At 49.1% G+C, this 14,331-nt stretch overlaps 1 protein-coding gene across 1 annotated transcript in view; it reads left to right on the top strand.

Moving 5' to 3' along the window:
• LOC311245576 (ELKS/Rab6-interacting/CAST family member 1-like) overlaps window positions 1-14,331 on the top strand; it is a 69,762-nt gene that overhangs the window by 41,690 nt on the left and 13,741 nt on the right. Inside the window, exons 14-16 of the mRNA XM_084335469.1 lie at window positions 6,471-6,606; window positions 7,993-8,124; window positions 10,663-10,823. Coding sequence (XP_084191595.1) covers window positions 6,471-6,606; window positions 7,993-8,124; window positions 10,663-10,823 — 429 coding nt within the window. The remainder of the gene's footprint in view (window positions 1-6,470; window positions 6,607-7,992; window positions 8,125-10,662; window positions 10,824-14,331) is intronic.

The following is a 14,331-nucleotide window of genomic DNA, read 5'->3' as shown; positions in this document are numbered from 1 at the left end:
CAAACCCCCGACTCAACTCACGGGTGAGTTTGACGCACCGTCAGCACCGAGGAACAGCACCTGGGTACCCGACCTTCGGTACCCACCAAGTACCAGCCCAAGACGACACGCACGGGGAGACTCGACCAGGAGGCCTCTCCCCCAACGCTCACCGATGTGCCAGCCATCCATGGCATCGTACCTTGGCACACCGACGTTCCCGGACTTCACACACGAGAACAGAGCACAGTACACAGAGCTACGAATGTGCTTAGAGACAATGATGTCCGATGTACCGGATGAAACGTACAAGTATGCTATCCTACTCAAGCACCTGAAGGTGCCCAGAGCGCACAATATAGCGCTGGCATATTCCAACTCTACTACCCCATACACCGCGGCTCTAGTAGCCCTCGACCAACGTTATGGACGCATATGGGACTACGTGATACAGGAGATAAGAGACATTGACCGTCTCCCCCCAGCCAGAGACAACAGAGCATTGGATGACCTCTCTATCAAGGTACAGTCCCTGGTAGGGATGCTGGGGTCCCAAAAGGAAAAAGGGATATACAAACTGTACGCTAACTCTAATGTAGAGAGAATATTAGAGAAGCTCCCTCCCGCCCGACAAGAGCGTTTTCGGCGGCAGAGAGACCACCGTGACCCCAACGGCCCAGAGGCATCCCTCCTAGACCTGTCTGAGTTCCTCGCCAGGGAGGTCAGCAGCTTACGACTGGACACGTTCGTATGGAGTGGACCAAGCCCAAGACCAGGACCTCAGGGATTAAATGATAACCGCCGGTCAGTGACCGTTATGCACCAAGCCGAATCAGTACCGCAGCACAAGAACCACGACACCCCCTCGACGAAAGAGGAGTGGAAGATTGAATGCCAGTACTGTGAAGGGGAACATCGGCTGTATCAATGCGACGATTTCAAGAAGCTGACCACGGATGAGGTGAGTCATTGGATCAAGGACCACCGCCGCTGCTTCCGCTGCACGCGCAGCCACATGGCAGCTGAGTGCCGCTTGAAGAAGAAGTGCGGCAGGTGCGGCGGCGCCCACTTGGAGGTCCTGCATGACATCAACAGGCGTCAGCCAGGACAACAGAGTGGGCCCGTCGCGGTAATGTACCATGCCGAGGCGGTGGCACCAGTACCGAAGAGCCACCAGACCGCCCCCTACTGTACCTACTGCGACGGCGGACACTGGATGGCACAGTGCGCCGAATATAAGACACTGAACCCCGCCCAAGTTGAACAGTGGCGTGAGGCGGCCCAGGCGGGCGCCGCTTACCGCGCAGCACGGTGCGGGGCCCTCCAGAAGACCCAAAGCAACCGACCAACAGGAGTGCTCCACATTGACCAGCATAGCGGGACCCCCCGAGTGCTCATCAAAGTGATCAGAGTGCTCCTGAGCTACGAGGACAAGGTCCTGGACACTTACGCCGTCCTGGACGATGGGTCTGAAAAGACTCTCCTCCTCGCTTCCGCAGCAGCCCAGTTGGGCCTGCGAGGTGCCAAAGGTACCATGACAATACGCACCATCAGAAGGGACCAGAAGACCATAAAAGGTGAGAAGGTCTCCTTCAAGATAGCAGCGGTGGACCAGCCCGAGAAGCAGTATAGTATAACCAACGTCTTCACCAGCCACGACATAGGCCTATCACAGTACACCTACCCCATCCCACAGCTGATGGTGAAGTATGTGCACCTACGTCAACTACCTATACCGCTTATCGACGGCGCCACACCGACCCTGCTCATCGGCTCCGACCACGCGGACCTCATTCTCCCAATTGAGGCGGCCCACATCGGACCCAAAGGATGCCCAGTCGCGGTTCAGACCCGACTGGGGTGGACGCTCCAGGGCCCCCTCTACGGACTTGACAGTCAACCCACGTCTACACGCTGCCTACACACAAAGGCGAGCGACACCGGCCACTCCCTCGTACAGCCCGCTGAGAGGCTATTGACATTAAGCGAGAGGCCTGTGAGAGAACCGTGGGCACAAGAGGGAGTTCGGAACTCCACCCCCCTCAGCTGCGCTCCAGACGTAGCTGACCTCGAACCTAGCACCCCAAGCGACTCCTTGACGGGGCGGCCGGAACCGGCCCCTCCTCAGACGGGGTACAGAGCAAACAAGATAAACAGACGGAGGAGGAGGAGGCACAGCCAAGCACAGATCAAAGCAGTCTCAGGCCCGCTTCCTCCTAAGCCCCCCTTCATCCCGTCCAGTCGTCATGATCATAGACCAGTCACTACCCCGAGCTGCGTGGCCGGCCGGCCGCGTAAGCAAAGTGATCACTGGTGCCGACGGAAAGGTCAGAGCGGCAGAAGTGCTCGTCCAGGGGCGGACATACACCGGACCCATGGCGAGGCTGATAGAGTTGCCAAGGCTCCCCGACTCTCCTAATGACGACCATGACCCACTGACTTTGTGAATTGCCCTACCCTCACAACGGACATTGAGTAGTGGACAGTGCGGTTAATCTGTCTCTGCTTATCTAATTAGGTGCGGACTAATTAGGAGGCGGCTGTTACGAAGGATCAGATTAAACCGAATATATATATTTATTACTTGATATATATTGCATAGTATTTGTATATCGTCTGATATCCCTTGTGTATTCTTTGTACATATACACGGAATATCCCTTTTACCTAGTACAGACCATAATATTTCGTTCTCCTATTGGATAGCGATCCACTAGGCGCCACGGCCATACCCCCAAGGTCTAGTTCAAAGTCACCGCCAAGGCTTGCCTGGACATGCCCGGTTCTGCGCAAGAATACGAGACAGGAATAAGGCTGGTACTAGATTATTCACCGTACGTATAAATACGTCGCAGGTGGATACAGCAGCACTTAGCCTAAAGTCAAGTTAACCTAGAAACGCGTTACCCTCAAACATAAAGCCTTCATCACGAGTCAACGACCAAGTGAAGTGAGCAACCGTGCATCTAAATAGAGCACTTATAACCGCGTGCGAATAGGATAGTAAAGTGTCAGAGCTTAGTGGAATAATGTCAAGTTCGGCCTAGTTAATGTGAAGTACCGCGCACCGGAGAATCTACACCGGTGAATGCAGAGCCCTTTCCAGCTGGATTATTGCTTTGGTCCTGTGGCTGTGGGAGCGGAGGAGAATCGTCTACACCCACTACTGTGTGGGATTTACCCGTGAGGAACATCACTCGAGCCCGTCTCTAGGAGAGGCTGGCCGGCTTTCACCTATGCTGCACGCATACTTGGATTACAGCTGCTGCTTTCGTCTGCCGATCAAGGGAGTAATGTACCGACTCCCGTAGCTGGAGCTCAAGTTCAAGTTCTTTAATAGTTGTCATACAGAAGTACAGAATACTTTCATACAAAATGCTTCTTACTGTTACGCTCCAGAGACTGTGCTAGACAAGATAGTATCAAATAACATAATAACATAATATAGCATGAATTTAGAAGAAAAATGAGGTCACAGTGTTCGGTATAGACATATGTACAATGTTCTGAGTTACCATATAATATACAATACACAATACTATGCAGTGTACTAATGTACAGTACTATCTAGTGCAAAGCAGAAATGGGATGAGGTACAATTTTAGGTACAATTTACAGTAAGGTGTACGAGTTGTAGTGCAATCCTTCATCCATAAATATAAAGTGTGGGGAGTGGGTGCTACAGTGTGTTTGTTTAAAGTGGGTGTGTGCTATAAAGTGTGTGGAGTGGGTGCTACAGTGTGTTTGTTTAAAGTGAGTGTGTGCGTGTGGATGTGTGTGCTATGTGCGTTTGGTGGTTGTTGTTGTGTAGTGTTCATTCATTGTTCGTTTAGCAGCCTGATGGCCTGGGGATAGAAGCTTCTTCTGAGTCTTTCTGTGCTCGCCTTGAGACTCCGGTATCGCTTGCCTGACCGCAGCAGTTCAAAGAGGCAGTTGTTCGGGTGACTGGAGTCTTTAATGATTCTCTTTGCCTTGCCCTTGCAACGCTTGTAGTAAATGTTCTGGAGGGTGGGGAGCCCCCCTCCAATTGTGCGTTCGGCTGAACGTGTCACTCTTTGTAGTCTGCTTCGGTCTTGTGCAGTGCTATTCCCAAACCAGGAGGTGATGTTGCCGGTCAAGATGCTCTCTATTGTACATGAGTAGAAGTTCTTAAGGATCTTCTGGCTGACTTGGAACTTCCTTAGGCGCCTGAGGAAGTAGAGGCGTTGTCGTGCCTTCTTCACAACACTGTCAATGTGTGTGGTCCATGTCAAGTCCTCGGATATGTGGACTCCGAGGTACTTGAAACTGTTGACTCTCTCAACCGGTGCCCCGTCGATGCTGAGGGGGCTGTAGTCCTTGACCCCCGACCTCCTGAAGTCCACAATCATCTCCTTTGTTTTGCTGACGTTCAGGGAGAGGCTGTTTTCCTGGCACCATCCCGCCAGGACCTTGACCTCTTCCAGGTAGGCCCTCTCGTCGTTGGCAGAGATCAGGCCCACCACCACTGTGTCGTCAGCAAATTTGATGATTGTATTGCTACTCCGCTGAGCCACACAGTCGTGTGTGTACAGGGAGTAGAGGAGGGGACTCAGAACACAGCCCTGGGGGGCCCCTATGTTGAGGGTGATGGATGAGGAGGTGCAGTTGCCTGCTCTCACCACCTGGGGTCTGCCAGTCAGGAAGTCCAAGACCCACTGCTTATTGATTCCCCGTTGATCCAGAGTTTGCATTCGAACATTTCCTCCCCCTGCTGGCCTACAACCGGAGGGACCCTACTAGTATCTCCCGCTGCCCTACTAGTGTACCATAGATATAATTCCTATTGATACCGGTGGTATTTATTATCTCCTGCGTACTATTCTAATGGACTTACGCTCTTGACTTATTCACGCACATTCTTCGCCTTACAAGCGTGACTCTAAGTAAAGTAATGTAATATACTATTATTGCTGCTAATAAATATTATTCTAACCAAGATTTGTTGTGGAACCGTGTCATTGTGGAGGTGTTCATATCATATACCTGTGTACTGTATGGCCAGTAGTAATGTACATAAGACAGTAGTGGTTTAATGATACCATACTTATTAATACAGTCAGGGAATTGTACCCCTCAGTTACAATGAGCATGCCATATTTTTCTACTAACTGCCTGCTGGCGAAACTAGGCTACTAGCTACATTTATCTCACGGAGATACTGTAAAACTGGGAACGAGGTTACTAGCTACAGTACCTGCAGATTAGACTACCAGTAGATGCGCTGTCAACTCTCGCTCTGACTCGGACCCGCTGAAAGAGACAACACTCATTCCGTGAAGACCCGCCCTACTCTGCTCTGATTCGCAGACTGTGGGTGGGGGGGAGAAACGCTGACGGGACACTGAATGTGATTGGACCAGAGTAGACAGACAGACACAGACAGGCAGAGCACTGCTTGCAGAGGAGACAGCGGAGAATTTCGAGAATGCCTGCCATACGCACTGGATATATTTCCCTTCCACTTCTTGGTATCACTCCGGAATCACGTTTCAACCAAGTCACTAACGTAACGTTGCTGTCATGAGCCTGCGCTATGGTAGCCTACAAGTGATAAAATAAATAAAACATCCAACTCGCACAACGACGCTGCGCTGGCCGCACTAACACTAAACTTTGATGTCAAGTAGGGGGCCGCAAAATATCATCCAGCGGGCCGCAATTGGCCCGCAGGCCACGAGTTTGAGACCCCTGATCAAGATGTATCAATCAGTGGACCAATTGCATGATTTTACAGAGGACAAGAAGCCTTCAGTTGACTCCTTCAGACATTAAGCACCCCCCACAGCCCAAATGGAATGATAAAAAAAAAAAATTATACTTTTTTTTCATAGTCGACTAATAGTCGACTATCGGCTAATTTCGGCCAATCAAAGTCGACTATCCAAATCCTTAGTCGGGGACAGCCCTACATCACACGCAATGCTCCGACCGAGCTCCCGAGATAATGAACGGTAAATATGGAAGCCCGGGGCAGCGGCCAATCACAGCCCTGTGCTGTCCACGTCAGCTTGCATCGATATTGACGCACAGTTACATTCTTGTCCGGCTGCACGTAGAGAGCTCAGCAGGCTCGCAGCAACCTTCACTATTTAGACGACCTTGATGGGGTCTGAATGGATCGATCAGTCACAGTCGACATATAGCTGTAGTCGCTGCCATCTCTCTCTCTCTCTCTCTCTCTCTCTCTCTCTCTCTCTCTCTCTCTCTCTCTCTCTCTCTCTCTCTCTCTCTCTCTCTCTCTCTCTCTCTCTTTCTATGTCTCTCTCACTCTGCCTGCTCTCTTTTTCTCTCTCTCTGTCTCTCTCTCTGTCTCTCTCTCTCTGTCTCTCTCTCATCCCAGCCAAACCTCTTAAGTGGGACTTAGTAGTCCCAGCTAGCGGGTCTCTCTGGGTGTTTTAACTCGTAACTGTCTACAGTACGTGTGTATTTCTAACCCCGCCCTCCGGCGTGTCCCGCGGCGCCCCCTGCAGGCAGATGAAGGACCAGACGAAGAAGGTGGCGTCTCTGAAGCACAAGGAGCAGGTGGAGAAGAGCAGGAATGCTCGCCTGATGGACGAAGCCAAGAAGAGGGAGGACAACCACTCAGAGAACTCCCAGCAGGTCAAGGTGAGGCCTGTGTTTCCCACAGCTTCCTAGAACTCCCAGAGGATTCGTCATTAGAATGTTTAGTTCTCAAAATTCCATCTCACGTGTGAGACAGTGCAGTCGAGAGGGTTAAACATTATAAACATTCTTCTCTCTGTTCCTCCCCTGTCCTCTTCCTCCTCCTCCTCCCATGTCCTCTTCCGCCTCCTCCCCTGTCCTCTTCCTCCTCCTCCTCCCATGTCCTCTCCCTCCTCCTCCCCTGTCCTCTTCCTCCTCTTCCCCTGTCCTCTTCCTCCTCCTCCCCTGTCCTCTTCCTCCTCCTCCCCTGTCCTCTTCCTCCTCCTCCCCTGTCCTCTTCCTCCTCCACTGTCCTCTTCTTCCTCCTCCCCTGTCCTCTTCCTCCTCCTCCTCCCATGTCCTCTCCCTCCTCCTCCCCTGTCCTCTTCCTCCTCTTCCCCTGTCCTCTTCCTCCTCCTCCCCTGTCCTCTTCCTCCTCCTCCCCTGTCCTCTTCCTCCTCCTCCCCTGTCCTCTTCCTCCTCCACTGTCCTCTTCTTCCTCCTCCCCTGTCCTCTTCTTCCTCCTCCTCCCCTGTCCTCTTCCTCCTCCTCCCCTGTCCTCTTCCTCCTCTTCCCCTGTCTTCCTCCTCCCCTGTCCTCTTCCTCCTCGTCCCCTGTCCTCTTCCTCCTCCTCCCCTGTCCTCTTCCTCCTCCTCCTCCCCTGTCCTCTTCCTCCTCCTCCCCTGTCCTCTTCCTCCTCCTCCCCTGTCCTCTTCCTCCTCCTCCCCTGTCCTCTTCTTCCTCCTCCCCTGTCCTCTTCCTCCTCCTCCCCTATCCTCTTCCTCCTCCTCCCCTGTCCTCTTCCTCCTCCTCCCCTGTCCTCCTCCCCTGTCCTCTTCCTCCTCCTCTCCTGTCCTCTTCCTCCTCCTCCCCTGTCCTCTTCCTCCTCCTCCCTGTCCTCCTCCCCTGTCCTCTTCCTCCTCCTCTCCTGTCCTCTTCTTCCTCCTCCCCTGTCCTCCTCCTCCCTGTCCTCTTCTTCCTCCTCCCCTGTCCTCCCCTGTCCTCTTCCTCCCCTGTCCTCTTCCTCCCCTGTCCTCTTCTTCCTCCTCCTCCCCTGTCCTCTTCCTCCTCCTCCCTCCTCCTCTCCTGTCCTCTTCTTCCTCCTCCCCTGTCCTCCTCCTCCCTGTCCTCTTCTTCCTCCTCCCCTGTCCTCCCCTGTCCTCCTCCCCTGTCCTCTTCTTCCTCCTCCCCTGTCCTCCTCCTCCCTGTCCTCTTCTTCCTCCTCCCCTGTCCTCCTCCCCTGTCCTCCTCCCCTGTCCCCCTCCTCCCCTGTCCCCCTCCTCCCCTGTCCCCCTCCTCCCCTGTCCTCTTCCTCGCCTGTTCCACCTGTCCCACCTGTGCCGTCCGCAGGACACGCTACGTCAGAAGTCGGAGCGCATAGAGGAGCTGGAGGAGGCTCTGAGGGAGAGCGTTCAGATCACCGCCGAGAGGGAGATGGTGCTGGCCCAGGAGGAGTCTGCCAGGTCACACCAGGAGAAACAGGTGCACACGCACACACACACACACACACACACACACACACACACACACACACACACACACACACACACACACACACACACACACACACACACACACACACACACACACACACACACACACACACACACACACACACACACACACACACACACACACACACACACACACACACACACACACACACACACACACACACACACACACACACACACACACACACACACACACACACACACACACACACACACACACACACACACACACACACACACACACACACACACACACACACACACACACACACACACACACACACACACACACACACACACTTCCTTTTTTTTTTTTTTTATTATTGGTCTTTTTCCCCCTCCATTTTCCTCCGATTTTCTCCCATCCCAATGTTAGTCGTATGCCAATTCCCAGTCCCTTCCTGGTCGCTGCGCACTTACCCCCCACAGTCAGATCATCTGGGAGAGTGGAGGCTACCACGTGCTTCCTCCGACACACGTCCAGCCAATCACCGCTTCTTTTCACCTGGCAGCGCGGATTCTCATTGAGAGGGCGTAGCGTGTGGGAGGACCACACTATCCCCCTCACGTCCAATCCGCGCTTAGCAGGCGCCCCGACCGAACTGTAGGAGTCGCTGTTTACAACGACCCGGACCCACCCCGCCAGCTTCTCCCACCCTCTGATACAGCCAATTGTATCAGTGCAGACGGCCAGCCAAGCTGGTGACAACCCCGGAGCTGTGAGCTGGATTCGAACAGGCAAATCCAGCTCAGCTCCGGGGCTGGTGACGAACGCAATCTCCGCTCGGCCACCTAACCGCCTACACACACACACTTCTAAATAGACCTGCAGCGGGTATTAATCCCTGAAAACCAGAAGACAATCAACATACACCTCAGTATCTGTTTTATTCTCCTCTCTTCTCTCCTGGCTGCCTGTGTTTCTCCTTCACGTCCCTCCTCCTTCCTACTCCTAGCTCTCTCTCTCTCTCTCTCTCTCTCTCTCTCTCTCTCTCTCTCTCTCTCTCTCTCTCTCTCTCTCTCTCTCTCTCTCTCAGTTTGTCTTATCTGTCACGTGTTTTTTTCTCCTGTTTTCTCTCTGCTACACACTGCCTCTCAGAAGCACTCACTCAAACCAATGCATGAGTTCAACCACGCCCACTTACAGTGGTCCAAGGTACGAGTCGAGGATATACTGTATACCATCAGTGTGTGTGTGTGTATCTGTGTATGTGTGTGTGACCCCTTTAGTAATAAGAAACGGTGTTCAGTGTTTGCCACTGGCTCGTAGGTTATTTGTGGTAGGCGCCTGGCCAGGGAGGCTGGAGGTTATTTGTGGTAGTGGCCTGGCTGGGGAGGGTGGAGCTTATTTGTGGTAGTGGCCTGGCTGGGGAGGGTGGAGCTTATTTGTGGTAGTGGCCTGGCTGGGGAGGCTGGAGGTTATTTGTGGTAGTGGCCTGGCCAGAGAGGGTGGAGGTTATTTGTGGTAGTGGCCTGGCCAGAGAGGGTGGAGCTTATTTGTGGTAGTGGCCTGGCCAGAAAGGGTGGAGCTTATTTGTGGTAGAGGCCTGGCCAGAGAGGGTGGAGCTTATTTGTGGTAGAGGCCTGGCCAGAGAGGGTGGAGCTTATTTGTGGTAGAGGCCTGGCCAGAGAGGGTGGAGCTTATTTGTGGTAGAGGCCTGGCCAGAGAGGGTGGAGCTTATTTGTGGTAGAGGCCTGGCCAGAGAGGGTGGAGCTTATTTGTGGTAGTTGGTGGCCAGAGAGGGTGGAGGTTATTTGTGGTAGTGGCCTGGCCGGGGAGGGTGGAGGTTATATGCAAGGGTGGCTAAGGGTGGAAGAGACTTGAAAGCTCGGCGTTGCTAATAAACATTTTAAATAATTTTTATACACTTGTCAACACAGCTCAACTTGTGATCACAGCGCAGGCGTATCAGATTAGATTAGATTATTTAATGACCACCCAGCGAGGCTGGTGGAATTTGTTTTCAGTGCATTACATTGCATTGTTCCAACATAGAACATATAACATCACTTACAATACATACTACATGCAGTTAAATACATAGATACATAATTACAAAGACCACAATATTACAGTTTTCTCGGGGTCAGGCAGCCAGAGCCGGAAATAAAGCCATTTTGAGCCGTGTTTACACGGTTATAAAAATTATTTAAAATGTTTATTAGCAACGCCGAGCTTTCAAACCCTAGCGTTTGTCTGTCCGAAACCCTCGTGCAACTGTGAGTACCTTTGAAATTTCTCTGCGATACTTGTACGAGGAGCGTTTTGCTGACGACCAGTTCTTCAGAGTTAATTGTGAGATTTTTCCAATGGTCGTATAAGGACTGTGTATTCACTCGTCCAACAATGTTGGCGTGCATCACAGTCCCGAAAGGGGCTACTCTTCTGCTGGAGCCTCCTGCTCCTCCTGTTCCTCCTGTTCCTGCCTCTCAACAGCAGCCTCTACTGGCAACTCATCAGAACTGTCTGTACTGATAGCTGATATATATTTGACTGTGTGTCCAGATGGAGGAGCTCCTGGGGGCCATGGAGAAGGTGAGGCAGGAGCTGGATTCCATGAGGGCCAAGCTGTCCTCCACCCAGCAGTCTCTGTGTGAGAAGGAGGCACACCTCACTACCCTGAGGGCCGAGCGCAGGAAACACCTGGAGGAGGTGCTGGAGATGAAGTAAGACACACATACATACATACATACATACATACATACATACATACATACATACATACATACATACATACATACATACATACATACATACATACATACATACATACATACATACTAGGGATGGGCGTGAGTAATCGTAGCTATGAGAAAAATAAAAAAAAATAAAGAAATCGAAATTATTAAAGGGGCCTTATTCAGTGTTTAGCATTGTTTCCTGGCTATGTGGACTTATATTAATAGGATCTATGTCTCTAATTCTCATATTGGCGCATTCTTCCAATTCTCCTCTCAATATTCACCCTCACTGAACTGAGTCATCTGAAAATGTGCATATCTGTGATGTCAGAGATTTCTCAGCTGCATAATAATGTGGCAGTTGATGTGACAGTTGGCACCAGGCCACACAGTGGTTGGAGCCCAGCCTCAAAACGGCTTAAGATCTTGAGGTAGAAAAATGCTGTTTTTGAGTACTTGATTAGAAATACAAAACAATTAATTTTTTGGGAAAAAAACGTACAGAGGTGTTCCATAGACTCACAGGGATTGTGTAAAAGTGCCCAAATAGTGAAAGAAATAGTAAAATAGTTCCCCTTTAATAATTTTTATGAAAAAAGAAATATTAAATGTATTTTTTAGTTTTTTTTTACATATTTGTTTCACATGTATGTGTAAGATTATAACGGTGTGCTGGTTTCCTTAAACATATATACATGAATGAACAAAAATAAGAAAAGAAAAAAATATTCAAATTTTTTTATAAAATGTTTTTTTACGTTTTGTCTGTGAATTCCGATAAAGCTTTATTTTCGCCGATCGTGAAAACCGATTGATGACACGTGCGAAAAACATGATCCAATTCTCAGCGGAGTTCTCACTCGCTGTCTCTCTTGCTCACAGCTGCTGCTGCTGCACGCCTTGCCCCTCCCCCTCACAGACCCATGTCAACAAATGCTCTGGCAGAGTCGAGTGCACCTCGAGTGATACTAGCTAACGTTACTGTTTAAACAAAACTACACAGTGAACTATTCACTTTAGTTTAATACATGAGGCATTGTCTAATGTTATCTAGCTGGCTAGCTACTGATAGCTCCTGATATCAATGTCTGATAACGTTGGCTAGTGTTGGCTAACTAGCTATCGTTGTTCCGTGAGCTAACGTTAGCTACCTAACAAAATGACCCAGTCAACTATTCACTTTAGTTTAATACATGAGGCATTGTCTAACGTTATCTAGCTGGCTAGCAGTAGCTACAGATAGCTCCTGATATCAATGTCTTATAACATCATTAGTTTTTGCAGCTGTTGGCTAATTAGCTATTGTGCTTCATAGCTCTAACTGAACACTGAGAACATCTTATAAGTTTCAGTTCATATGAAAATACTTTGACTATAATGGTCAGAAGTAAATTAACTTAGATACTGTTATGCTCAACACCCAGTACTATTCACTTTACTTAATTTCTAAGATTAGATTAGATAATTTAGACAGGACTTTGAGAATGCCTGTGTTAGACCTACAGTATAATACTGCCAGCTGCTATAAGAAAACCAAAAACGATCGGTATCGGCAGTGTATCGGCCGATATGACTCATAGACGATCAGTGATCGTATTGGTGGCAAAAAACGTGATCGGGGCATCCCTAATCCCTAATACATACATACATACATACATACATACATACATATTAGGGGTGTAAAGGTACACGTATCCGTACCGAACCAAACCGTTTCAGTGTGTACCGTACCGTACCGAACGGCTGTGTAGTGTACCGAATGAATATAACGGTATGTTAACCACTAACGACCGCCCACCGGGGGCTGTTTTATTCACAATCTAATATAATAATAATTATTATTCTTTTTTTATTACAAGTCGATTATTAATTTCAATATACAATATCTGTTGACACTGACAGCCCTACAAGTACAATTAGTTATTGCACACTACATCACCCCTGAGTGGAACATGGAAACCCAAACCTTCCCCCACTGTACCGAAAACCCGTACCGAACCTTGACTTCAAAACCGAGGTACGTACCGTACCATGGTTTTTGTGTACCGTTACACTAGGGGTGGACGGTATAAACGGTATACGGTATAAACGGTATGAATTTGCTCTACGGTATGGATTTTGACTATACCGTGTAACCGGTAGGGCAGCTCTAAAATAGCAATGACGTCATGTAACCACAGCGCGACTATTTCAATCGCATTTGCCCCTAAAAATAGATCGAATTAGTCATAGATAATAGATATGTGCAAACTGGAAAAAGTTATTTAGGAGGCTTCGCGCACTGGGCGTGTCAACACGCAATTGTCATTTCATAATAAACACATATCACCGCGGCGCACAGCAAGTTTCAATTTCAGTTCCTGGCATTTTTAACCAGTGGAGAAAGGTAAGAGATCTTACCTATCGTTTTTCTTATATGAATTATTCTACGTTAATAAAACATACCTGGTGATCAACTACAGTTTGCTGTAAACATTATGATATGTGTGTAGTGTTATGATAACGACGGGAGGACGGCTGCAGCAGTGGATTTGCGAAATAGCATGCAGCTGCAGAGCCGCAGAGCCAGTGGCTCTTTCAGGTCTGGTCACAGGCCCGCTCAACAGCGCCCCCCCCCCACCAAACGGCTGAACGACCTGAAAGAGCCACTGGCTCTGCGGCTCTGCAGCTACATATGCTAGCAAAATCCAGCCCCGCTATTTGCAATGGGAGCAGCACGGAGTCTCGACTCTGGACTTATTTTATTTGGAATATAATAACTTTATACGCAAAAGTAGCCTAGTTTTAAGTTAAAATATTATAAATCTACATGCCTTGAGGATGTCATTCTTTATATAGCCTGCCTATCAGGCAAAAAATAATTATTCTAACGGAAACACTGATACCGTGATATATACCGTTACCGTCTATGCTTCAAATTATACCGTGATATAAATTTTAGACCATACCGTCCACCCCTACGTTACACCCCTAATACATACATACATACATACATACATACACATACATACATACATACATACATACATACATACATACATACATACATACATACATACATACATACTTACATCCATACATACATACATACACACACACACACACACACATACATACATACATACATACATACATACATACATACATACATACATACATACATACATACATACATACATACATATACACACACACATACACAGTACACACACACATACATACATACATACATACACACACATACATACATACATACATACATACATACATACATACATACATACATACATACATACATACATACATACTGTACATACATACACACACACACATACATACATACGCACACACCCACGTGCGCACATACATACATACATACATACATACATACGCACACACACACACACACACCCACACCCACATGAACACACTCAGTCACACACACACTCACTCACTCACTCACTCACTCACTCACTCACTCACTCACTCACTC

The sequence above is a fragment of the Notolepis coatsorum genome (genome assembly GCF_963971535.1).
Source record: "Notolepis coatsorum genome assembly, chromosome: 18".
Classification (NCBI taxonomy): domain Eukaryota; kingdom Metazoa; phylum Chordata; class Actinopteri; order Aulopiformes; family Paralepididae; genus Notolepis; species Notolepis coatsorum.
The sequence above is the reverse complement of the archived record's forward strand: the minus strand, read 5'-3'. Positions and strand labels throughout refer to the sequence as shown.